This window comes from Elephantulus edwardii, unplaced genomic scaffold (genome assembly GCF_000299155.1).
Source record: "Elephantulus edwardii isolate Elephantulus edwardi_28Jun2011 unplaced genomic scaffold, EleEdw1.0 scaffold00048, whole genome shotgun sequence".
In the NCBI taxonomy this organism is placed as follows: Eukaryota; Metazoa; Chordata; class Mammalia; order Macroscelidea; family Macroscelididae; genus Elephantulus; species Elephantulus edwardii.
In genome coordinates this window covers 17,432,728-17,456,687 of record NW_006399798.1, presented here as the reverse complement: position 1 = coordinate 17,456,687, position 23,960 = coordinate 17,432,728, and the positions used below count along the sequence as shown (strand labels likewise).

General features: G+C 45.4%; 1 protein-coding gene across 1 annotated transcript in view; it reads right to left on the bottom strand.

Moving 5' to 3' along the window:
- Window positions 1-19,416, bottom strand: part of PECAM1 (platelet/endothelial cell adhesion molecule 1) — a 100,037-nt gene extending 80,621 nt beyond the window's left edge. Inside the window, exons 1-7 of the mRNA XM_006886407.1 lie at window positions 19,353-19,416; window positions 19,240-19,266; window positions 13,721-14,014; window positions 9,385-9,690; window positions 6,125-6,400; window positions 3,577-3,825; window positions 1,312-1,587 (exon numbers count right to left, since the gene is read on the bottom strand). Of these exons, the coding sequence (XP_006886469.1) occupies window positions 1,312-1,587; window positions 3,577-3,825; window positions 6,125-6,400; window positions 9,385-9,690; window positions 13,721-14,014; window positions 19,240-19,266; window positions 19,353-19,416 (1,492 nt within the window). The remainder of the gene's footprint in view (window positions 1-1,311; window positions 1,588-3,576; window positions 3,826-6,124; window positions 6,401-9,384; window positions 9,691-13,720; window positions 14,015-19,239; window positions 19,267-19,352) is intronic.
- Window positions 19,417-23,960: the final 4,544 nt, after the last annotated feature.

Here is a 23,960-nt window from a genome sequence, read left to right as displayed (position 1 = left end):
GCTCAGATCTGTCATTCACAGGGTCACTAGAGGTTGTAGTTGGCTCAGCAACACCTAACAACAACGAAAATGTATAAACAGACAGTGACGTGGGCCTCGGTCACAGCCCGAGCATATCATGGGGTCTGGCATCTCTGCTCCCTCTAAGTCATAGAGCCACCAGGCCCATTTGCCGAGTTCCCATTCTCACGCTCTCCTCTTCTCGTCCTTCACTGCATACAAAACAAGCTCCATATCCTCAAGACTGACATTGGACGCTCCCACAGCCTTATTTCTAACGACTTCCCACTTATCACTTGTTTCCAGGCATTAAACTTACCCCAGAGGCCTGGCAACTGCTCCATACACTTCTGATTAAGCCCTTGACTAGGTTACTAAGCCATCTGTCATTCTTCCTGTCCACTAGTTGGCCAACTGACGCCTAGACTAGCTCGAATTTCCCCCTCCAGCCTGATAATACACCCATTTCTCACATTCTCATCCCCATTATTGTAAAGAGACTTCACAGGACAGCTAATCATGTGTTGTTGCATCGTAACTCTTCTATGCCTGTTTTCACTAGTACTCAAATATTTCTCTGTTTGTTAGATGATCAAAGTTAAAGGCTCTCTCTTCTTTTGGGGGATGTTGATAGCATTAGTGGCTAATATAGATAGACATCAGTGTTCACTTGGAAAATGCGGCTGCTCATAGCTAATACATAGCAGCAGGGCTCTTTCCATCCATCCTGAATGTCCACAGCGGCATCAACAGTTATTACATGAGAAGAGGAACAAGACTTGTTAAGCTTCCTACAACAGAACATTTAAGAAACCCTAGTAATGGCATTTCCTGCCTTCTGCGAGGTACCATCCACTCAAAGACCATCCACTCCAAGGCAAATGCCCTGTCTCTTGATTCTGAGTATCCCAGGCATTTATTAACAAGTCCACCACCTGGGGTGTTCTGCCCACTGCAAAGCTACCCTGATGAAGATGTGCAGAAGAGAACAGAGAACAGATGACTATCGGTTTGTCCAAAAAGGAGCAAACTATGATGGAAATCCAAACACAAAACTTTAGGGCTTCACTTTCCCTTAGCAGTTCAGTTTTGAAAAGAGACTATACTGAGTTGGGTCAATAGACCCCAGAATCTTTTCTCGCCCCATTTACCTGGACTTGGTTTTGCTCTGACTCACATCTGGGACATGGGTTTTGCAGAAGAACCAGTCATTTCTCTTATGACCCTCGATCACTAGACACCTTCAGCTTTCAAAGTCATTATCTAAAGCCCTAGCTGGCCATGACCTTTGCTCATAGTATAGCAACTTACCTATCACCTTGACTTTCAGGATCTCACTAATCATTTCACCATGAGAATGGCAATTATCCGCAATGCACTGGTATTCAGTGTCTTCTGTTGGGGTATCATGGAATAACACGGGATCGTTTGAGTTCACTTGAAAGCTGCCTGAAACTTCCTTTGCTTTTAAGAGGCGGTAGGATATAGGTGAGGTTCCATTTCTTGACTGGCAGCTGATTGCTATCGTCTGCCCTTTTATCACCTCAGTTCTGACTTCACGGAAAATCAAGGGCGTGGAGAGCATTTCTAGAATAACAGAGGGAAAAACAATTTGATGTGCAAGACAACACAGGCAAAACGTCCAACCCAAGCAGTCCCTTGCTCTGGCTCTGGCCTTTGCTTCCTCTGTTCTCATCTCTTCACATGTCTGCCTGCTCCATCCACCTTCCCAGCATTTCTATCGGGCGCTCCCATGGAGTCACAGTCCACAGGGAGTCATATGCTCACCCACAGGTGGCGACTCTCAGGCAGTTTGAATTCACCAATGGCTCTGAGGGGGAAAGGTGGGCAATCTCCTTCCATGCCTTTTTACAGCCTCTAAAAACCCACTGGAGGGTCAACTATGAGTTGGTCACAACTCAACAGGAACGAGGAGAAGAATAAAAGGCAAAGGGTATTTATTATGAGGAAGGAGGAAGAGCTAGAGAAATGCTAGAAGCAAAATATGCCCACTGCTGAGCTGATTCTGACTCAGAGTGACTGTATAACGACAGAGCAGAAATGCCCATGGGGTTTCTAAGACCCTTTATAGGAGCTCTCGTAGGAAAGGAGCTGTGTTGCCAAACCGAAAGCATATGGTTTGAATCCACTTGTAGCTTCATGAGAGAGAGATGGACAATCTCTAGAGCAATCTACTGCCTCTGAGAACCTGCTGGAGGGTCAGCTATGCGTTGGTCCCAATTTAACAGTGGACAATAACATACATACTAATTCAAGAGAATTGTTATCACATGAGTCAGATTGACACGCAGCAACCCTATGACCAACAGAACAAAGCACTGGCTCGTCCCAAGCCATCTGTCATACTCCTCCTCCTGCTTCTCATTGCCATTGAGTTGGAACCGACTCATAGCTGTAAAAGACTCATAGCTATGACTTTATAGCTCAGAGGCTGTAAAAGAACAGAGGAGAAGTGTGTTCATCTTTCTCCCTGGAGCAGTTGGTGGATTAAAAACCTCCCTCTCTGTACCTGTTTATATTTTCATATGTTGCACATGTAAATACACAGAGATATAATTTGTGTGTGTGTGTGTTGAAAAAAGAAACAGAAAAAGAATTTATATTAAAAATAAAAGTATAATATTTAAACAGAATACATTTTACAACAAATCTTTCTAGTCTCCTGATAGTAAATTATGGGCCTCAGGAGTGACGTTTTCTGCTAGGTGATTACTAGAAGTTATTTGATTGATAAAGTTTATAAATGAAAATTATCTCCTTCCAAAAATAATAATAATAAAAGGCATAGGAGGAAACTCGACATTTGTCTCTGATAATATTTCCTATTGAGCTAGACATGAGTTGAAATAAAGTTAACCTCTTGGTTGAGTTGAGACTGAAATCTTGGATGAAAAGACCACAAGCAAAAGATTGTGACTAAACAATAATAACAATAGTTTGTTCAACGGATGTGCCTCACTCATCTAGGACCTTAGTGCTCCAAAGTGTGGTGCAGAGGCCGGAAGCCTCAGCATCACCGAGGCACTGTCAGATACACAGATGCTGTCCCTTCCTGACCACGTCAGCGGAAGCTGCACTCTAACCAGTTCCTGGGTGACTGGTTTGCACATTCAAGTCTGGGAAAGTTGGTCAAGGTGCTCTACATTCTGCCCACTGGAGGCTTTAGCCCGTCTGCTGGATAAGGATAGAACTTAAAGCTGCTTAGAGGGTACCATTAACCAGGCAGTGTTTCTTCTCTGGCCTCTGGGGCCTCTTACTCACTCAGCCAGAATCTCACCAAGCAGGCCACATAATCAGCAGGCAGCCACAATCAAGCCATGACCTTGGCTTTGGCCAATAACATTTTCTCTGGATCATCCCATGTCCTGATGTTCTGACTAAGAATACCCACTTGCTTCTGCTTGGTCTCTGAATTCCACCTTTCTCTCCTTCCTTTGAATTCTTAACCTGTCTAATGCCTTCTCTGGCTTCACACTGGCAAAGGCAGCAGCTGGCAGTCAACACCCTTCTCTCTCATTTCATACTGGACGCTGAGCCAATGAGGTCATCACTCACCACATACAGTGACGTTCACTTTGTTGCTTCTCTTGACCACGTTGCCCATGGCTGCAGTGCAGAAATATGCCCCACTGTCCCTCTCTGAGGCGACTGTGGTGAAATTTGGAGCCTGAGCGACAATCGTGTTTCCCTTCTGGATGGTGAAGTCGGCCGGGGGCGCCCCTGGGATGGTGCACCAGAGGCTTATGGTTTTACCTCTGTCCAGTAACGTGGCTGAAGCTTCCAGGTTTGGCTTGGAAAACAGCTCTAAAAAAAACCCCAATGAGTGTACAGGGTAGTGAAGCTATTCTGCATGATTGCATAACTGTGGACACACAACAAAGCATTTGTCAAAACCTGTAGGGGCGCACACTACAAAGCACAAAACATGGATTTTTAAATAATACTAGCAAATCAATAAGGGGACACTGATGACTGAGTGGCAAAATCCTTGTCTTCTGTGAACAAACTCAAAACCCTCGGACTCCTTTCAGTGAAGCATTTAATCTAATATGGACTGGGAAAGATGGCCTACCAATTCACTTCCCAAAACCAGTCAATGAGAACTCCATGGATCAGAATGGCCCAATCTGTAAACAACTAACAAGCTCAATAATTGAGTCACTGATGGTAACAAATATCCTACAAGAGTGAAAAGGTTAAAGGGAGAAATGCATATAAGGGAGGAATGTATGGGAACCCAATACCATGCCATTCAACTTTTCTATAAATCTAAAACTATTCTAAGAAATAAAGGCTATCTTTTTTAAGTAGTGAGTGAGGCAGGGGTGAGATATGACTGGCCACCACCCGTAAGCCCGCCTGATTGACCGTTTTAACTTTGGTAGAGCTGACTAACAACTTCCTATGAAAAGACAGAGAAAACATGTTTCTCTGCTTCTCAGACATCCTGATGATGATATAATCAAAATGCTTTGGTTCATCTTTCTGGGATGCCAACGGCAGGTTCTCTATTCTTGTTAATCCAATTTATTTCACATTCATAGATGAGAAAAATGTTATACTTTGTTATCCAGCAAGCAACAAATCATTCATTCCCTCATCTTTGATGCACGCATCCACTCACTCCACAACCGTTTGCGCACCTTGCCAGACACTAGAGAGAAAGCTGTGAATAAGAAGCGGTTCTTGGTTGTACTTATCTGTGAATACTTTTCTATTTAGTGGGTGATTCAGACACACATCTGCAGCAGAGCCCATAGAAGGAACATGGAAGGTAGATCTGAGGGCTCAGGAAAGGTCTCCTGGATGAAGTTATCCAGGCAATAGGGAACAACTTGGCAGGAGAAACACACATTGGGAAGGTGGTCTGTCTTTCTGGATCATACAGGACAGAGGTGGGCCTATAAACCCAAAGGTCCTTAGGATGTACAGACTGCATCCTCAGGGTAATAGGGACAAAGGTGGATCGAGGTGAGCAGAAAGTGTCAGATGTGTTTTGTAGAAAGACCTCTGTGAGAAAAATGGGTAGAGTAAAAGGGGCCCAGACTAGACATCAGAGGGAATATAACATGGACCTGAAATGAGGAACAGGAGATTAGAAAGAAGCAAAATCTGGCCACTAGTAGTGTAGTGCTTCCTATGAAAAGGAATAAAGATGACTACCAATGAACTCTATCAAGGGCAGAGAGAGCTGGGGCTTGGTCTTGAAGAATGTTAGACATTTTCACACAATGGAATACTATGCAGCATTGAAAAACAAGGAACTCATGAAATATGCAAAATGAATGACCCTGGAGGACACTATGCTGAGTGAAATATCTCAGTCACAAAAGGACAAAATTACATAGGGCCACTGTTGTAAAACGGGACTGACATTGGGGTTGAGGGAAGACAGAGAAGGAGGGGAGGAATGATGTATACTGCACTGAAACAGATGAGGGAGAGAACTGTTTAAAAGGGACATATGAATGGGTATTCATGTCATTACAGAAGTCCAAAGTGAAGGCTGCACAGTGGAGTGGACTTGGGGGGAAGGACTGCATAATAAGGAAAGAGTTTTTCAAGAAGAGTGAATTCCGGGGGAGGGGGGGGAATGGGCAAGGAGGAAAGTGCAGCAATGAATGACTGGAAACCCCAAGTCTCTGTAAACTTTCATTAAAATTAATTTTGAAAAAATAAAAGAATGTGTGACATTTTCAGACAATCCAAGGTAAAGGGTACTCCAGACAGATGAAAAGGCCAAGTGAAGGGTCATGGGCCTGAAGGTGTTTGAGTACATCAACAGTGATCTTGAGGAGGGGTGGTTTTAGGAGGGATTCAGCACCCACCAAGCTGAGGCAAGGAGCTGCTCCCAAAGAGTGTGAATGTCGAGGAGGGGGTGGGGGGTGCTTTGATGTTAGAGGCTGCACTCCAGCCACCACAGCCGACTGCTTGACTCAGCCTGCATTGACTTCTTTCTAGGAGCGCCACAGTCCCACCTGATCACATTCATTGCAGCAAAGCCGGGGAAGAAGGCAGAGCCCCTGGGCCACTGCCTACGAGGAGCCTAGGGCGGTGGCTCCTGGAGTGTGTCATGTGCCAGCACCCTCGGCAGCAGCCCTACCTGTGATGTTGACCACGATGCTGCTGACCTTAGATATCCCGCTGTCTTCCGCTTTGCACGTGTAGTTGCCGTTGTGGTCCACCAGCGCCATGACTGAGTAGGTGGCCTCAGTGCGGTCTCTGGTGTTTGCAACAATCTCCCTGTCCTTCTGGATAATGATTTCGGGGTACGTCTGGGCCAGGTGGGTCACTTGAATGGTGCATTTGATGTGGAGCTGATCTCCTTCTGTGATCATTCCCACAGGACTGATGTGGAACTTGGGAAGAGAGAAGGATTCTGCAAGAGAGGAGGACAACGCAGGCTGACTCACGGTCAGACCCGGGCAAAAGGTGGATGCACTTCCTCCTCTTTTCTGCTCTAATTCTATCGCTCACCACTACCCTTTTTCATCTCTAGAAACGTTTACCACTGTTGAGTCAGCAGGGACTCCTAGCTGACCTTCCAGCAGTTTCTCAGAGGCTGTAAATCACATGGTAAGAGACAGTGCATCTTTCTACCTCCGTGCTGCTGGCAAATCCAAACAACCCCAGTGGGCCATCTTTGAATGATTAGCACAACGTCTTACAAACTATCCACCTTTCCTCACAGAGTCCCTCCCCATGGCTGCCCCGATGCGTCCTTCCTCTCACTTCTTGCATATTCTTTCTTCTTAACTTTTCCAACAGCCAAGCCGCTGTATCTAGGTCTATTCTGGAGAACCTTCTTCAGCTGACCTCAAAGCAGTGAGAAGTGGATTGATCCCTATTCAAAGATCTACCAGCTCACCTAGCACAAGCATTTCCTGTTCCTCCAGCACTCCTGCTTGAGTAATCTATGGCTTTTAAGAGTGACAATTATGTGGAATGTGTGAATTTGTGGAAATGCATATTTTAATTATCAACATGCAAAAAAATCAGTAAGTTGATTCATGACTTGGCATAGTTTGAAAATAACTGCTTCAATGAAATGTAAGCCAGAGATTACCAGGAAATGGGATCTTCAGGAGATTATTTTTTTTAAAAAAAAAAAAAGGAAGGGGAGCTCTGGTGGCCTAGTGGCAAGGAGCTGCAACTACAATCCCAGAGGCGCATAGTTCGAATCCACCAGATGCTCTGCCAGGGAAGGAGGGACAATCTCCTCCTGTACCAGTCAGATCTGATTTGACAGTACACGCACACAAAAATAATAAAATAAAATTTTTTTTAAAAAAAGGAGGAGGATGAAGCATGAAGTAGCTGCCTTATATGATTTTATGAAAGTCATTGTTGAGAGGATGATTGCAAGGGAGAGGGAAAAAACCCCTCACAATATAAATGAAAGAAATACAATGTAAATAAAAGACTGTATGGAATACAATGTACATGCATAATACACAATGCATATGAACAAGAAAAATATTGATAATAAAAAATTATATAGAACTGGAAAAAAATATAGCTAGGTCCTTGGCCTGTGTTCCCACAAGAATGAAAAAAAAAATTGGCAATAAGAAACAAAGAAACAAAACCAAGATAATCTAAACAGGACACAGAAGACTTTACTGTTTGTAGCTAACTGTGTAAAATACACATGCACCAACTCATTTCCATGTAGTTGGAACTCATTTATCCACTGAGTGGTTCAATTTCCACTGATCCACCTGAAGGTTTTCAGGGGCTCTAAGTCCCGTGGGAGGACACTACCTATTTTTCTGCTTGGAACATCTGCACAATTTGAATCACTTGCCCATTTGTTTGCAGCACATTAGGCCCATGCTAGGAATTGATTTAAGTGATAAAATTAGAATTTTCCTTTTATACTGTAAAATAACTTTATTTATGTAAAATAATGACTTAATAATGAGAACTTTTTTTAAATATTTATTTTATTATTTTTGTGTGTGTACCGTCAAATCAGATCTGACTGGTAGTGGAGGAGATTGTCCCTCATTCCCCGGCAGAGCATCTGGTGGATTCGAACCATGTGCCTCTGGGATTGCAGTGCCGCTTCTTGCCACTAGGTCACCAGAGCTCCCCAATAATGAGAACTTTGGATGCTAAAGCCAATTTTGATGAAAAGCTTTGCTGCTCCACAAGAGAAGGCTGGGCAACCTCCTCCCTGGCGACTTACCACCTCTGAAAACCTGCGAGAGGGTCCGTTAGGGGTCGGCTTTAGAGATCCACATGATTTTCATAGAAAGAAAAACTGTATGTGTGTGAATATAGATTTAAAAATCTAAAATCACATGGGCAGTTTCCTCTCAGTGGTGGTAAGATGATTTATTATAGTTGCTTTATATTTTTTACGTTCTACCACACTTTCTGTAAATTTTATCCAGGGCATTTATTGCTTTAATAATCAGAAAATTAGAGCTTGCCTGGAGCAAGAGGTCATTTATGATTAACCTGGTGCGTTCTGCAAATCTCTGAGGCTGTCTTAAAAAAACACAACAAAAAAGGCGAGCTCTGGTGGCCTAATGGCAAGAAGCTGCACTGCAATCCCAGAGGCACGTGGTTCAAATCCACCAGATGCTCTGCTGAAGAAGGAGGGACAATCTCCTCCTGTACCAGTCAGATCCAATTTGATGGTACACACACAAATAATAATAATAAAAATAAATAAACAAATAAATAATTAAAAAAAAAAAGAAAACAAAAGCAAAACAAAACAAAAAATTAAAAAACATGCTCTCCCTCTCTTTACTGAGGCAGCCAGCTCACAGGAGGCTGACAGGTGGGCTGCAGGCCACACTCACTTTGCTGTCACCTTCTTCTCTCTGAGGACATTTCTCAAGCTGGCTCATTCGTCCGCAGTCTCAGAAGATGAGGGGAATTTAAGGGTAGAACTCTTCATCCAATATGAGAGGCCTAGAAGAGATGCCAACCTCCCCCGTCCCTCTCAATCTCCTCAGATCCCAAGTCCTCACTGACTTCTATTTTGTGAGCCATGCCAATGTTTTTGTTCTTAAAAAAAAACAAAAACAAAAACCAAAAAACCCACCAAAACACAAAAACTGAGATAGAATAGAAAATACACAAAATATTGCTTCTGAAACTTTGCTTCACATATATGCTTAAGTAAAATGTATTTGAAAAATGTTTCATAATATATAGAGTATGTATTTTTAGTTGTGTCAAATTAAAGAAAAGTTTGGAAAACACGGATTTAAAGTGATTAAGAACAAGCCTTGAGTCGTGAGAGGCTTGCCCCTCCCCTCAGGAGAGGTCAGACAGCTCCCACTCCAGGTTCTCGCCCCCACATTAAAGCCCCACCCACGAGAATGAGAGAAGCAGAGGACTGACCTCTCACGGTGACAATGTCGCTCCTGACGGAGTCCGACTTTTCCAGCTTAAGTCCTGACATGATCCAGGCTTGGCAGTAGAAAACTAAGATCCGGTCCTGCTCCTCAATCGGAAAGCTGATCTCGGCAAAATTTTGGTTCTGAACCAGCTTCCGTCTTACTCCTTTGGAACTTTGTGTCTCTACTGAAAATTTTTCAATTTTGAAAGTTATTGGACCCTTTTCTTCTTCCACCGAACAGTTGACTGTCACAAGCCCGCCTTGGATCACCTCTGTCTTGTCCAGCTCCACCCTGGGACTGGGCACACCTTGAGAGAAAGAGAAAGGCATCAGGGTTCATGTGAACAGCTGATTAGGTCCGCACAAGCGTGTGTGTGTGTGTGTGTGTGTGTGTGTGTGTGTGAGAGAGAGAGAGAGAGATTAAGGTGAAAGTTAGCAGAACAAACTTGGTTTCCATTCAAACATCCATACATATTTTGTCTGATAACAGCATGAAGCTTCCTGGTTCAAAGAACGACACCTTTGACAACCAAGCATTAGCATCCACTGCAGAGACGGTGACAGGGCGCTCAGGGAGAGAAGAACCCCTCTTTGTCTAAGAGATCAGTGCAGATTCCAGAAACGAGCAGGGTCTTGAAAGGGAGGTGAGATTTGGACCAATGCAGTGGGATGAGGGTAGACATTTCAGGATACACGTTAGAGGCTTGTGGGAGGCCTGTACAGAGGCACCTTCTCTAGGGGGTGCAAACTATCTGAGCTCCTCTACGTAGGAGTGTAGGACAAGGTGGTCTTCCAAACTGTCGTCTTCCAAACTGTCGTCCATAGGGTCGCTATGGGTTATGATCAAGTTGATGGCACCTAACAACTAACAATCATAACTTACCAAGAGTTTGGCATTCAAGCCCACCTAGCAACACATGGAAAATTCTGGCAATCTGCTTATGTTATGATTACAGGTAAGAAAGTCCCCTGGAAGGGAGCTCTGATGGCCTAATGTCCAGAAGCTGCACTGCAATCTTGAAGGCGCGTGGTTTGAATTCACCATAAGCTCTGCTGGAGAAGGAGGGGCAATCTCCTCCTGTACCAGTTGGATTCAATTTGATGGTACACACACACAAAAAAAAAGAAAAAGAAAGTCCCAAGGAGCTCAGCCCTCTTTAACATGCCATGAGTCAGAATTGAGTGGAGCACAGTTAAATTATTATTAACTTGGAGCTTGGGTTTAGGTTTTTTGTTCTGGTTTTTGCCTAGGAAAGAGGGGAGACAGGGATGGTATGTATGTAGGGTGGTGGGCTGGGTGAACCCAGAGAAGCAGGGAGGCCAACTCAGAGATGATGGGTTTGCACGGTAAGGAGCTCCATCTTGGAGGTGGACAGTCTCTGCTTGAATCCTAAACTGGTCACTTCCTGGTGTGTACCCTCAACCAGGCACCACCCCTCGCTGGACCTGAGCTTCCTCATCTCACCACCTAGGAGTGCTGTGAGGGAGAAAGGAGCCAACCGTAGAACGAGCTCAGTGAACTGTCTAGAACGAGTACCTACAGAAGTCACTGGAAATTGGAATTATTTGTACTACTTATAATGCCTCAGGGAAGGTAAAGCAAGAGTGCTCCTTGGACGCAAGGATGAGAAGCTTCATCTCACATACTCTGGCACGTTGTTAGGAAGGGCTATTTCTTGGAAAGGGACACTATGCTTGGAAAAGTGGAGGGTCCGTGAAAGAGAGGGAGACTCTCAATCAGATGGCCTGACACACTGACTGCAGCAGTGGGTCCCAGTGTGTCAGAGATTATGAGGTTAGCATTGGCTAGGACAGGGCTCAGATCTGTTGTTCATAGGGCCACTGTAAGCTGTACTTGGCTTGATGGCACCTAACAACAACAACAACAACAGTAGGTTACCAAGCAAAGTGGAAACTCAGTGAGTTTAGGAGGCCTAGGAGGAGACAGAGAATAGGACCAGTGAGGGCCTGGCCCCCACAGTCACCTAGACGCATCCTGGGTATTCTTTCAGTCACTCCACAGCTAATTTCTTCAACAAAACCCTGCTGGAATGGCAGCTACGACTGATGACAGAAGAAGAATCTATGCCTTTGAGTTGTGGTGCTGGAGAAGAGTCTGGAACATGCCATGGACTGTCAAAGAAACAAACGAGTCTGTCCTGGAGAGGATGAAACAAGGCAGCTCCTTGGAAGCAAGGATTTTGAGCTGCCATTTCACATACTTTGGACATTGCCAGGAGGGATCAATCTGAGGAGAAGGACAACACGCTTGGAAGGGTAGAGGGTCAGCACAGGAGAGGAAGACTTGGATAAGATAGACTGACACAGTGGTGGGGGAAATGGGGGCAGGTGTGTGGGAGACAGCAAGATTGGCTCAGGATAGAGCAAGGTTCAGAGCTACGTTCATAGGGTTGCTGAGTCACAGGCAACACAATAGCACACAACAACAACAACATTCTGAACTAAACCAAGCTAAGGTGTATCAAGGAGTCAAAACCTCAAGCAATTGTTGTTATTGTTGTTAGATGCCATGGAGTGTTCTCCAGCTCACAGCAACCCTACAGACAACAGAGCAAAACCCTGCTTATTCCACACCATCTTACAAATCTCTATACTTAAACCCACTGTTGCAGTCACCATATTTAGCAACTAGCACCTACAACTGTGACTGTTTCTGTGAAGCAGCAGTGGGTGGGAAGGTTTAACAGAATACCTTGCTCATAATGGATGTGTGTCCACTCAACCTCTGGCACGGAATACTCAGTCTTTGCTATCTATTCTATCACATCCGCAAAAGAAAACAAAAGAGACGCCCAGGGGTTGGTGTATTCGCCTGAAGGGGATCCAGTTGATACAAGGCAGAACCTGGTTACTCCTTCTCACCTCCTGCTCTTTCAAATTGTCTCCCGCTTCTTTGCTCACTTCACCATCAAGTAAACTCCTGGACCACCTTCTGTATCTGTACATAACGCCACTTCTTCCAGATACCTCTCCCTAACGTCTGTGGTTTTCTCTTTCTTCCTTTGTGCTCCCAGGCATTTGGATTATGAGATGACTGAACTCAATTGAAATGTCTTCTCCCCACCAGACCGCCATGGCTTTGTGGGGTCTTCGTATCCCCAGCATCCAGCCTTCCCATGACTCACAAGCTCAGCTGATGCTTGTTGTCATGAGCTGTAGAGTTGGAACTGACTCATAGCTGCCCCTTTGGCTGGTTTCCAGAAGCACTAAGTTACATGGCAGTAGACTGTCCATCTTCCCTCCACTGATCGGCTGGTAGATTTGAACCGTGCGCCTTTGGGCTGGCAGCGCAGTTCTTTACCTCTACGTCACCAGGGTGACTTCACAAGTCTGCCCACCACTTTCCCTCCTTTCTGTATATCCCTGCCCTATTTCTACTAACCCTTTTCATCTGTTTTCTTCATTCCCAAACCACTTGTTGAGTGGCTACAAGGAGCCAAAGGCGTTCTCATGGTGCATTGCTTTAAGTATTGGGTTATTAACCAAAAGCTTAGTCATTAAAACCCACGAATTGCTTAACAAGAGAGAACCGATCCAGTCTGCTCTTGTTAAGATTTACAGCCCTGGACACCCTGTGGAGATGGTCCACTCTGTGCTATCGGGTCCCCAGGAGTGGGAATCAACTAGATGGTGGAGACTTTGTGTAGGAAAGAGGCTCTTTATCTTGGCTTCCAAAGTAGACCCAACAACCCATCTCTCTCCTCACAGTCTCAGCCCAGGAAAATAGTCACACAGTTGACTGAAACAAGAAACTTTCACCGGGAACTCACTGCATACTAGGAATTGTGCTAAGTGCTTTACTTCTACTGCTACTATTTTTATTTTATTTTTTTAAATCCTTTTAACAACACTCTGAGCTGGATCTTAGCATTCTCATTTTCCTAGTGGGCATTTCAAAGTGTAAAGAGGTTAGGAGATTTGTCCAGGCTCCTGAATGGTGGCAGAGCCCAGGTCCTTGGTGATTAGACCAAATGCCTTTATACACACAACAGTACCATTGGCCTCGTGGGGCGGAGGGGGGTTGGAGGAAGTCAATTTGCTGGGAGAAATGTCAAAAGTGATCTTTGAGCTGAAGCTTCAAGGAGAAAGAGTAGTTCTTAGAGTGAGAGATGGGGAAGGAAGGGCATTGGCAGCAGAAGGAACAGCACACACAAAGGCAAGGAGGTCAGAAACAGGCGCTGAGAATGAGAACTGCCTCAGGCTTCTTAGTGTTCAGGTTAGGGAAACGGGCAGGAACAGCCAGGGCTCCATTCACCCACAATCCCTGCGTGTGGTACACGCCAGCTGCCTGTGCTGGGTGCAAGTCCAGGCACTCACCTTTCACCCACACCTCGTACTCTTGAGTGGTTTTCTTCTTGTTGTTCAGGATGGCTGTGCATTTGTACTTCCCCGAGTCATACACTCGCACTTTAGGAATGAAATAGCTCTCTATGCTCCCCGTGGTGGAGATGTTGTAGAACATCACGTCGTCCTTGTAGAAGTGCATGAGGATCTGGGGCCTGACGTCCGAGGTGGTGCTGATGTCCACGAGGCACTGGAGGGTCAGGTTGTGCCCGTTCCCTACGGTCCACTCTGGCAGGCTCCGCATGCTGATACTGTTGATGGTGAAAGCTACGTGCAAAGGGAAGGAGGGCAGACACGTCTGTTATCTCAGGAACAGCATCCGGGGAACATGAAGGCAGATCTTTACCCCAGCCTTTTGATGCCCGGCCAACAGTTTGTGTGCAATGTCTGGACAGACCCTGAGCCACAGCCACTCAACGAAGCCAACAGGGAGCTGCAGAGCCTCAGAAACTGCAGTACGATTGTATCATTATTACAAGCAATGGATAACTAAGACACCCCAAAGGACCCTCAAAAATCTCCACCCTACTTCTTACTAAGGGAGCTCTGGTGGCTTAATGGTAAGGAGTTCAGCTGTCAACCCACAGGTAGGTGGTTCAAATCTACCAGCTGCTCTATGAGAAAAACACACACCATCTCCTCCCATGATATTTACAGCCTCTGAAAACTCACTGGAGGGTCAGTTATGAGTCAATTTAATGGCATAAAACTGCTGCAGTAATTTTTATTAAGATAATAGAGGAAGCTATTCTCTTTGTAATAAATTGTCTTGTTTCTAGTAGTTTGAATCCTACCAGAGACTCCAACGGAGAAAGACAGGCAATCTCCTCCCATTACAATTTACCGCGTTGAAAACTCAATAGAGGGTGACTATGAGTCAGATAGTGGGATTCCCTGAGATTTGATCCCTTGGCCTTTGCTGGGCTTTGAGGCTCATGACCTCCAATTGTGTGCAAATGTGCATTTTTCTAAAGAGGATTCACAGCTTTCCCTTGAGGTTCAGAACTGTTGTGTGGTGAAAGCCCGGTGTTGTGGAGCAGCCTAACAAGGTCAAGTCTTTTCAATCCAGAGAGATCAAGGCTGACAGAGGAAGATCTAAAGGTACAGTCACAGCAACACAGACAGGGACTGATGGGTCACGGGGCTAACCCCCAGAATTGCCCTCAGGGTCACCAAGCAGTGGATGGCGCTGTCTCGGAGGATGACCAGGCATCGTGACTTAGCCAGTCACCTGGCTCTCAACACGGAAATTAGGAAGAGAGGAGGCGGGGAGAAGCACCACACACACACACACACACACACACACACACACACACCCAGCCCAGCGCTGTCAGGAAAATTCCAGGGAGTCATGAAACATGGAGTCTCTGATGAACTATGCTCAACACAGGGAATTCTGAGTTCAGTTTCTCAATCTCAAGCATCTGCAAATCCTGTTCCAATCCCTTTCAGAGCATGTTTATGGAGTAGGCATGCTACAGGATGGAATTACAGAGTGAGAAATCATCCCTGCTGCCCACGACTCACAGAAAGTAAAGAACAAACAATGAGAGTCCCGAGGGCAAGGGCTGCCCAGCAGAGCACAAGGAAAGTCTTAAGGAAGTGACCCCTGGAGTGAATCTTGAAGCAAGCCAAGAAGGGAAGGTGGGGCAGGAGAACACGATGTACCAGGGCATGGGGGCATGAGAAATTACGGCACATTTTGGCACAGCCAGTTACAGGAACCAGAGTGTAGGGCCAGGGGGGTGACACCAGAGGGAAGAGCTGTGCCTACCACGCTAATGGTCTGGTCCCTTTGAGGTTCTTAAGGAAAGGGGTCAAAGATTTAAGTGGATTTCAGAAAAACTGTTATTGGCAGAGCAATAGTCTGTTGGTAAAATCTGGTGAGACCTGAGCTAGGCGAGGAAAAATGAGAGTGAGGTAGGGGACAGGTTAACTCTTGCGTAGATTCCAAAGGACCTGTTTGATTGGTTGTGGAGCTGAGGCAAAGACTGGAAGACAGTACCAGGTTTCTGGTTTAGGCGCCCAGGACAGTATCAATGAAGACAGAAGAGAATGCTGGGAAAAGATGGAGGAAGACAAGGGGCTGAGCAGTTGGATTTGAGAGGTCTATGCTCTGATGGCTTAGTGGTAAAGAACTGTGCTATCAATGCAAAGGTAAGTAGTTTGAATCCACCAGCTGCTCCCTGGGAAGTTAGGCAACTTCCTCCCATGTGATTCACTGCTTTTAAAAACCCTCTGAAGGACCAGTTATGGGTCATCTCCGACTAACAGTACACAGCAACAAACAACAAGGAGATAACGAAGGAGCTCTGATGGCCTAGTGGTAAGGAATTGGGCTGCCAACACAAAGGCATGCAGTTCAAATCCACTAGATGTTCTGTGGGAGAAAGACGGGGAATTTCTTCCCATGTGATTTACAGCCTCTGAAAACTCACTGGAGAGCCAGCTATGAGTTGGTCCCAATTCAATGGTACACAACAAGAAATGGGATAATAAGAAACTTCAATAATTGGCCCTGAATTGAGCCCGACACTCAGGAAGTCAGGGCTAGATTAACCAAAGGTGGGTGTGGGGGTTTGGAGGCGAACTGACCTCCAAGTAGAAGAGACTGTGGAGATCAGAAGAGAGAAGTCAACCCTCAAAAAAACCCAAAGTTTGCAAGGCTAGAGAGAATGCTGGAAAGATTGTCTAGAATGATGAGGAAGGAGACCTGGGTAACAGTCAAAGGCAGTGTGAGGCCTAGTAAGCTAAGGGCAGGAATTGTCCATTGAACTTGGCATTAGAGGACCGTTTAGTGAGAAGGTCCGAGGGTGAGGAGGTGTGGGGACTGAGGCCAGCCAGTCGTGAAGTGAGGTGTGATTGTGAGAAGTAGAAGCAGAAATGGTGATTATAAGTCAAACTTCAAAGGTGTCTGCCAGAAAGGAAGTAACTAGCTAGAAAGAAACAAGATAAATGGAGGGAGGGGGGTGTGTGTGTGTGTGTGTGTGTGTGTGTGTAGGACTTTTTATTTTAAAAAAATCAAAACAGAAAAAACAAACCGAGAATGACTCAACCAGGTTTGGGGACTGAAGTGGGGAGCGGGGAGAAGGCAGCAGAGGAAGAACAAAGACATTACGAGACTGAGGGGATGCTGAGCCAGCAATCATGAAAGGTTCTGGAGGAGATGAGAACAGATGGGCGCAGAGCCCAGGTGGATGGCAGCCTTGATTGGTCACAGGGGAGGGCATCGCCCGCCCCGTAGGCCGGAGGGAAGCCAGGAAGATGGGTGGGAAGATAGATAAGCTCGTAGCCAGGGCAGAGCAGGAAGTGGAGGGAGTTCCCTCCAGACAGCCACTTTTTTCTGGATGAAGATAGAGCTGAAGTCATCTCCTTGGGAGCTAGGCTGGGATTTGAGGGGGCTGCAAAGGCCAGAGATAGAAGAAAAAGGTCAAGGCTGACCAAGGGCCTGACCTTCAGACAGCAGGCAACACAGAACAAACAGGAAGCTGTGTTCAGCATGGACTCCAGACTCCCAGGAGACAGGAGATCAGGGTCTTAGTCCCTGCTCCACCAACACCTGATGTGTCAGCCTCATGAGACCAGGTGTGGGCTTCCCCACCAGGGCTGAGGCCTGAGTACTCAGTGGGAGGGTGACAGCGGGCCAGCCTGTCTGGGTGGTGTAGTTCTAGGGGTATACCCACAAAGAACACCCTTTAGGAAACCAGGGAAGGGAGAGTTGGGGCAGAGAAGGAAACAGCAGAGAAAGACGCTCCTGGAAAACAGGATGTAGAGAGTAGGAAAAGCTCAAAGTCCTGATGTTTTCAGAGCTTGCCACCAGAGTGGGGAAGGGGGGTGGTGGTGCAGAGGCTCCGATTACAGTAAAGGTGAGGGAGGGGGAGAGGTCTGAATATGGATCTCATCACCACTGATTAACCACTGTACATGGAACAGGCACTATGCTGGGTGAATCCCTCCCTTACCCCCCCCCCCCACTGGAGCTTCTCAAGAGGTTCTATTATCACCCCATTTCAGAGACTGGAAAAGAGGTCAGAAAAGGAAAGTATAACACTGGCTTAAAAGGCTTTGAGGCAGATGGCTGGGTATCAGGTAGACTAGGGTCTAGATGTCCGACTGACTCGCATAGACAAGCTGGTGACTTCTCTGTGCCCTGGCAGCATCGTGAGACAATTAGGGTGGTTATGAAGACAAGGAGTACCCGTCTCCATAGGCGCCACGGGAATAGAATGTCCTTAGAAACACACGGAAGACTTAGCATGAAAATCAGATTAAGTTTGCTGGTTGTCGCTCTAGGCCAACTCCCTCAAGGTCATGGCTCAGAGCCTTGGGTCAAGAAACCAGCACTGTCTCTTCACTTCATCTCCAAAGATCTATACATCTCTGTAAACGAACCACCCCTACTCTTCATGGACTAACGTGGGCAACGAGGACATTCTGCCCTGTGGACCCCACTTCCTCCAGGCTGCAGACCCAGTCAAACCCCTTCCTCACTTGGTCCCAGAGAAAGCAGGGCCCAGACCAAACCAGTAGTTGTTGCTCCTGACAACACCCAAGTAAGACAGAGTAGAAACAGCCCCGCGGGATTCCCAAGGCTGTAAATCTTTGAGACAGAGGCTTTAACGGTGAGCTGGACCACAGCAGCTATTGTCTGCCTGGTGGAGGACCAGACAGTGTTTCATCCTGAGAGTCGTTAAGAGTCAGAACTGGCTCAACGATCCCTAACAACAACAACAACACACTTCTACAAAAGCAGATTGCCACATCGCTCTGGTGGGTTGGAACTGCCTGCCGACTTTTCGGTTTGCAACCAATCACTTCCACCGGGGCTCCTTAAAACAGAACAAAACCCACTTTTCTTTCCAAGATAAAGTTTCAAGATCAGCTTGAGAATGGATGAGAAACCAGGCTTCAAAGAGCTCTGTCTGTCTTTGAAATCTTGCCCAAAAGATTACAGATATAAGCGCATATAGAATAGGAAATAAGGTATAACATAGGTTTTAGATCAATTAGGGGAGACAGACAATAGCAACTACTTAAAGTTCTATCTTCATGCCTCTAACGAGTCCTATCTCATTTGTGAATAAAAACAATTTGGGACAGAGTAGAGTATTAAAAAGAGCAATTTCTAGAATAACTACGAACAAATAAGAATCGCCTGCTTTTTAATCACCTCTTCAGTCCTAATACATAGCAATTTGGTGGAATCTAAGATGCACGCTACTTGTAGAACAAACTGATTAGAACTGGGCTCTAAACTTCAGAATTTTTTTAAAAAAAATCATAATTTCTAGAATCTTGAAAAAGAAGATTTTAAAAGGGAGGGAGCCGTGCATGCTGCTTCTGGCACTTGTCAATTAGAACCCTTTAGAAGTGTTTTGTTGCCAAAAATGGGATAGTAAGCATCAAGCCCCCAAAAGCTGGCCTGAACTTTTAAGAGTCATGAAAAGAAAAAAAAAGATAAGATGAAACTTAATGAATGTATCACAACTTACAGTTTTCTTGACCTTCAAGGCTTGAGCCTGGAAAAGACAAAAGAAATAGTTGATTGCAGAAGTTTCAGTTCTCCTAAAGTTTAGTTCATGCAAGAAGAGGATAAAAAACTCACAGAACAGAAGTGCCAGCAGGATTCCAAGCCACATCTTGTCCCTTCCAGGCCACCTCAGTTGCATCCTGAGAGCTCCAACTGACCAGGGTTAGGACACAAGTTAGTTCTGCCTTTTGGCCATGCCTCTCGGGCAGAAGACACTTCCCTCCGCTGAGGAACCTGCCCTGTGGTAAAGCAGAAACTGCTCTGGTAACTTCTCCAGGAGCCTGCCAGAGACCAGTTGGGGCGCTGGTCAGGTAATGGCAGCCATTGCTGGAAACCAAGAACAATGAGGCCTGGGCTGGCCCGATAGTGTCTCAGGAAATGACTGGTCTTCCTGAGGGGCCGCTGAATGCAAATGCTTTGTTTAGTTTCTTTATGGGAAAAAGGAAAAAAATGGCACAAGTAGTGGCATTTGTCCTGCAGCTCCTGACCCTCCTTCTGCCTGGTCTGGATTTGGGGGTCCCTTCTCATGGTGAGGTGAGGGAGTTCCTCCCTCGAGTCAGTTTCTACCCAAAGGACTTCTCTTTGGACACCAGAAAAGATGTCTTTTCTTATCTTCCTGTCTCCACCATGGGGAAACTTTCCACAGAACATGCATCTGGGCCTCCTGCCTCAGCTGGCAAGGGATTGTTGGGAAAGGATTGATTTTCCCAGAAAATGCTGTTTGCCAGGGCCTGTCACTAGGGACAGGCTGGGCTTGGAACTTTGTTGAGCTAGCAGGCACTCCTCAGCCTCTGCTGTGGACTTTAGGGATGACTTCAAATAGCCCAGTGAGGCAGGCGTCCACATCTCCTGAAGCCCACCCCCTCAGTGTGCACCCCCAATCCTGGGTCACAACCCCACTCCTGCCACTCCCTTCTTTGAAATGTAATGGCTCCCATTGTCCTCTACAACCACTTACTACAATGCTTTACAATTCAACCTTTGTCTACCTCTTCAGCCTGGTGTCTTCACTACCTCTTCCTTGACCCTCCATTGCAATGCCCTCGCCCCTCTTCTTTCTGGATAATTCCTAATTACCTATCAAATTCGAACACCAATTCCAGAATCTCCTCTGTGCTCCCGGCTGGGTCGCCTCCTCACCTCCGTACTGCTTCCTTCTGTCCGACCCTTGCTCCAATGTCCCGCTTGATGCTCAGGCCTCCCGTTTGTGAACTGCTGGCTCCTTAATGACAGGGACAGAGCCTGCAGCTAAAAGAATTCACAGGTCAAACGGATGACTAACTGGGTGAATGGCTGTAAGCACAGTTTCAATCAGATTATCACTACCTTCAGATCAAGATGCTTGGTTGTTTCAAAGCACAGTTTCCTTGGGAGCAAAGTTAAAGCAAATTTGAGCTGATAATAGACATAAATGACTCCAGCTTGACTTTTCTCTGCTTCAAGACACATACCAAGAACTGGTGGTTTCTGTCTAGACAAAACGATGTAAGAGCTACTGAATAGGAACGCACACTTAACTCATTCTATAGGACTTCTAAGAGGAGTTGTTGGTGTTTTGTGGGTTTTTAAAAAAAAAAAGGGATTGTTCTGTAAATGTTCATTAAAATTAATAATTTTTTTAAATGGGATTGTTAGTTTTTGTTGTTGCTGCTGTTTTGTTTTTCCTTAGCTCCTGTTATAAACAATCCTCTTTGACAGTTTACTAGTGATTACCCCACCCATCTACCAAATTTTTATTTGGGAGGGGAAATGGAGGAAGCATGACTAAGAAAATAAATACTGACTTCAAATGATAATTTTCAGATATTGGAGAGCATAGCAGCTCTAATCTCTCTAAGAGTCAAAACAAGGTAATTTTTTGCTTCTCAAAGGAACATTCTAGCAACAGTGCTAAATGTCTTGACCCCATGGCCCCAAGGTCTAAGGTAAAGTTTAGTCATTCCTTGATCCTATTAGAATGTCATGAAGGCAATACAACTTGAAATTTGAGGGGGGGAAAAGGCAGAGAGAAAAAACAGATTCCTTACATGCTGTACAGTCTAAAGACCAAAGATCTCAATGTACAAATGAGACCACAATTGTTCTAGAAGAAAACACGATGTTCGAGAAAAAAATTCATACCCTTGGGATAGAGAAGGCAGGCTCAACTACAAAACCATAAGACTGGTAAAACTGTGCTCCATGAAGTAAATGTTCTGGTTTGAAAAGAGAAAAATGAATCAGACAAACAAAAAGTTCTTGAGAAAGTTGTCAAACTGGTAAAAGATATTTGCAATTCATCTCATAGGCAAGAAGTTAACTTTCCCAACAGATAAATCTTAAAGCTCAAGAAGGGAAAAGAGGAACTATACAATAGGAAAATTATATGAACAGATGATTTACATAAAGAAAAAAGTATCCAAAACTTAGAGACGGGTAAACAAGTGTGTATGATCTTTCAATGTTGGAAACTGCTGAACAGGCCTAACTGGGGAAGACTCCAGGTCTGTGGTGTTGGTGAGAAGTATTGAAGATCCCATGAACGGCAAAGAAAAACTCAAAGAGATATGTCTTGGAGAAGATGCAGCGAGAGTGGTCCTTGGAGGCAAGGATGGTGAACCCTCAACCAGGTGGATTGACACGGTGACTGCAGCAATGGGCTTGTGTGTCAGAGATTGTAAAGGTGGCATAGGATAAGACAGGGTTCCGATCTGTTGTTCATAGGGTGACTATGAGTCACACTTAACACAAAGGCATCTAACAACAACAACAACTAGGTCTATATATGGTTTCTATGTCCAAATTTACCAACTGCTCAAAGGCAGAAAGATGAACAATCTCCCCTCAGATGGTTTATCACCTCTGACAACCTGCTGGAGGGTGGACAATGAGTCAGTTCTGTCACACAACAACTTGAGTCAGAATCGACTTGATCACAGTAGGGGGCATGTTTAAGTCTTGTATACCTTTGTTTAAAGAAGCTGGGGTGGTGCGGTGGAAAGCAGCAGTCTGAACCCATCTGCCATTCCTCAGTAGAAAGCTGGCAGTCTGTTTCCGTAAAGATGGATGGCATCCTTGCAAACCCTGGGGCACGTTTCCTCTGCTTGGCAGAGTCACTCTGCTGGAAACGATTCCACAGCAGGAGATGTGTGGTTCAGAGCTATGTTTGACCAAAGCTCAGAGACAGGGAAAAGGGGGGATCAGAGAAAGAATTCCTGGTTGGAAGACACTGAGCTTATGTTCACGGTGATGGAAAAATCTAAAAGTGGATAGTGGTGATGGTTGTACAACGTGAAAAATATTCTTCCCCCCTCCCTTAACTTTATATTGTCGTTTGAATGAAAATTTCACAGAGACATTAATTTCCATCCAACTATATACATTTTATTTTGTGACATTAGTTAACACTCTTCTCAGTCCCACAGCTGTCTCCTCACTTCCTCCCTGGGGGATTTTTCCTGCCCTTTTCTGCCTTCTGAGCTTGGTTTGGGGCAAATGTTGTCAACGTGGCAAACAGGTTTTGTATGGCTGATTGGATTGTTCTGGAACCCATTCCTCCCCGGTGTTATTATTAACTTGGAGGTCCATCTATTGTTTAGCTGAAAGTCAGTCGAGGGGTAGGTTTAGTTTCAGACTTAAGGGGTATTTAATGGGACATGAGAACAAATATGTCTTGGAGAAAGTGTGACCAGAGTACTCCTTAGAGGCAAGAATGGTACTGCTTCGTCTCACACACTGGTTGTGAAGGCATGTTGGCAAGAGAGGTCTGTCCCTGGAAGAAGACATCATCTTTTGGAAAGCTGGAGGGTCCGCGAGAGAGAGGAAGACACTCAACAGGAGGGATTTACACAATGACTCGTTGTCAGTGACTCATGGAGTGACAGCAATGAGCTCATGGACATCAGAGGGGGTGAGGACGGCACAAGATAGGACAAGATTCAGATCTGTTTTCACAAGGCCACTGTGAGATGGACTTGACTGACACCCATTCGCAGTTAACAGCAGCAGCAACAATGGGCCATGGCCTTGGGGTTTCCATCAGTATATCCCTAACCTGGTAGCCTGATCGTTTTTAGAGTTTTGAATTTTCTTCTCCACTCCCTCCTCCCTTTTGTCCAGAATCTTCTGTTAATGTTCCTATCAGAGCAGTTGGTAATGGCAGCCAGGCGCCGTCTCCAGCTCAAAAGGCTGTGTCCTGTGACCCGTTAGTTCTTGAACTAATTTTCACCTTGAGTCTCTGATCTTCACCCTTCTTTGCCCCATACTCGGAGAGACCAATACTTGCTGCGTCTTGGATGGTTGTTCACAAGCTTAAAGACATCAGTCACTACTCAACCATCACAGAATATAAAACATTTGTCTCCTGGACTATGTTACGCCGACTGATGCAGACATCCTCCCAGACAGTGGCCCTAAGTCCCCAAGCTCAGTGACTTGGGAATAAAATTAATACCACTGTGATGTACATGTGAAAAATCCTGACATGGCAAATTTTTGTCATCCTCATCACAATTTTTTTTAAAGCCAAAACAAGTATTTCCCATCATTTACTTTACCCATAACCTGCTACCATCAAGTCCATTTTGACTCAAGGTGACGCATCCTTGGGTTTCCACGGTTGTAAATCTTTATGGGATAAGGCTGTCTCATCTTTCTCCTTTAGTGGAGTCAAACCATCAACTTTTTGGTTAGCAATCCAACGTG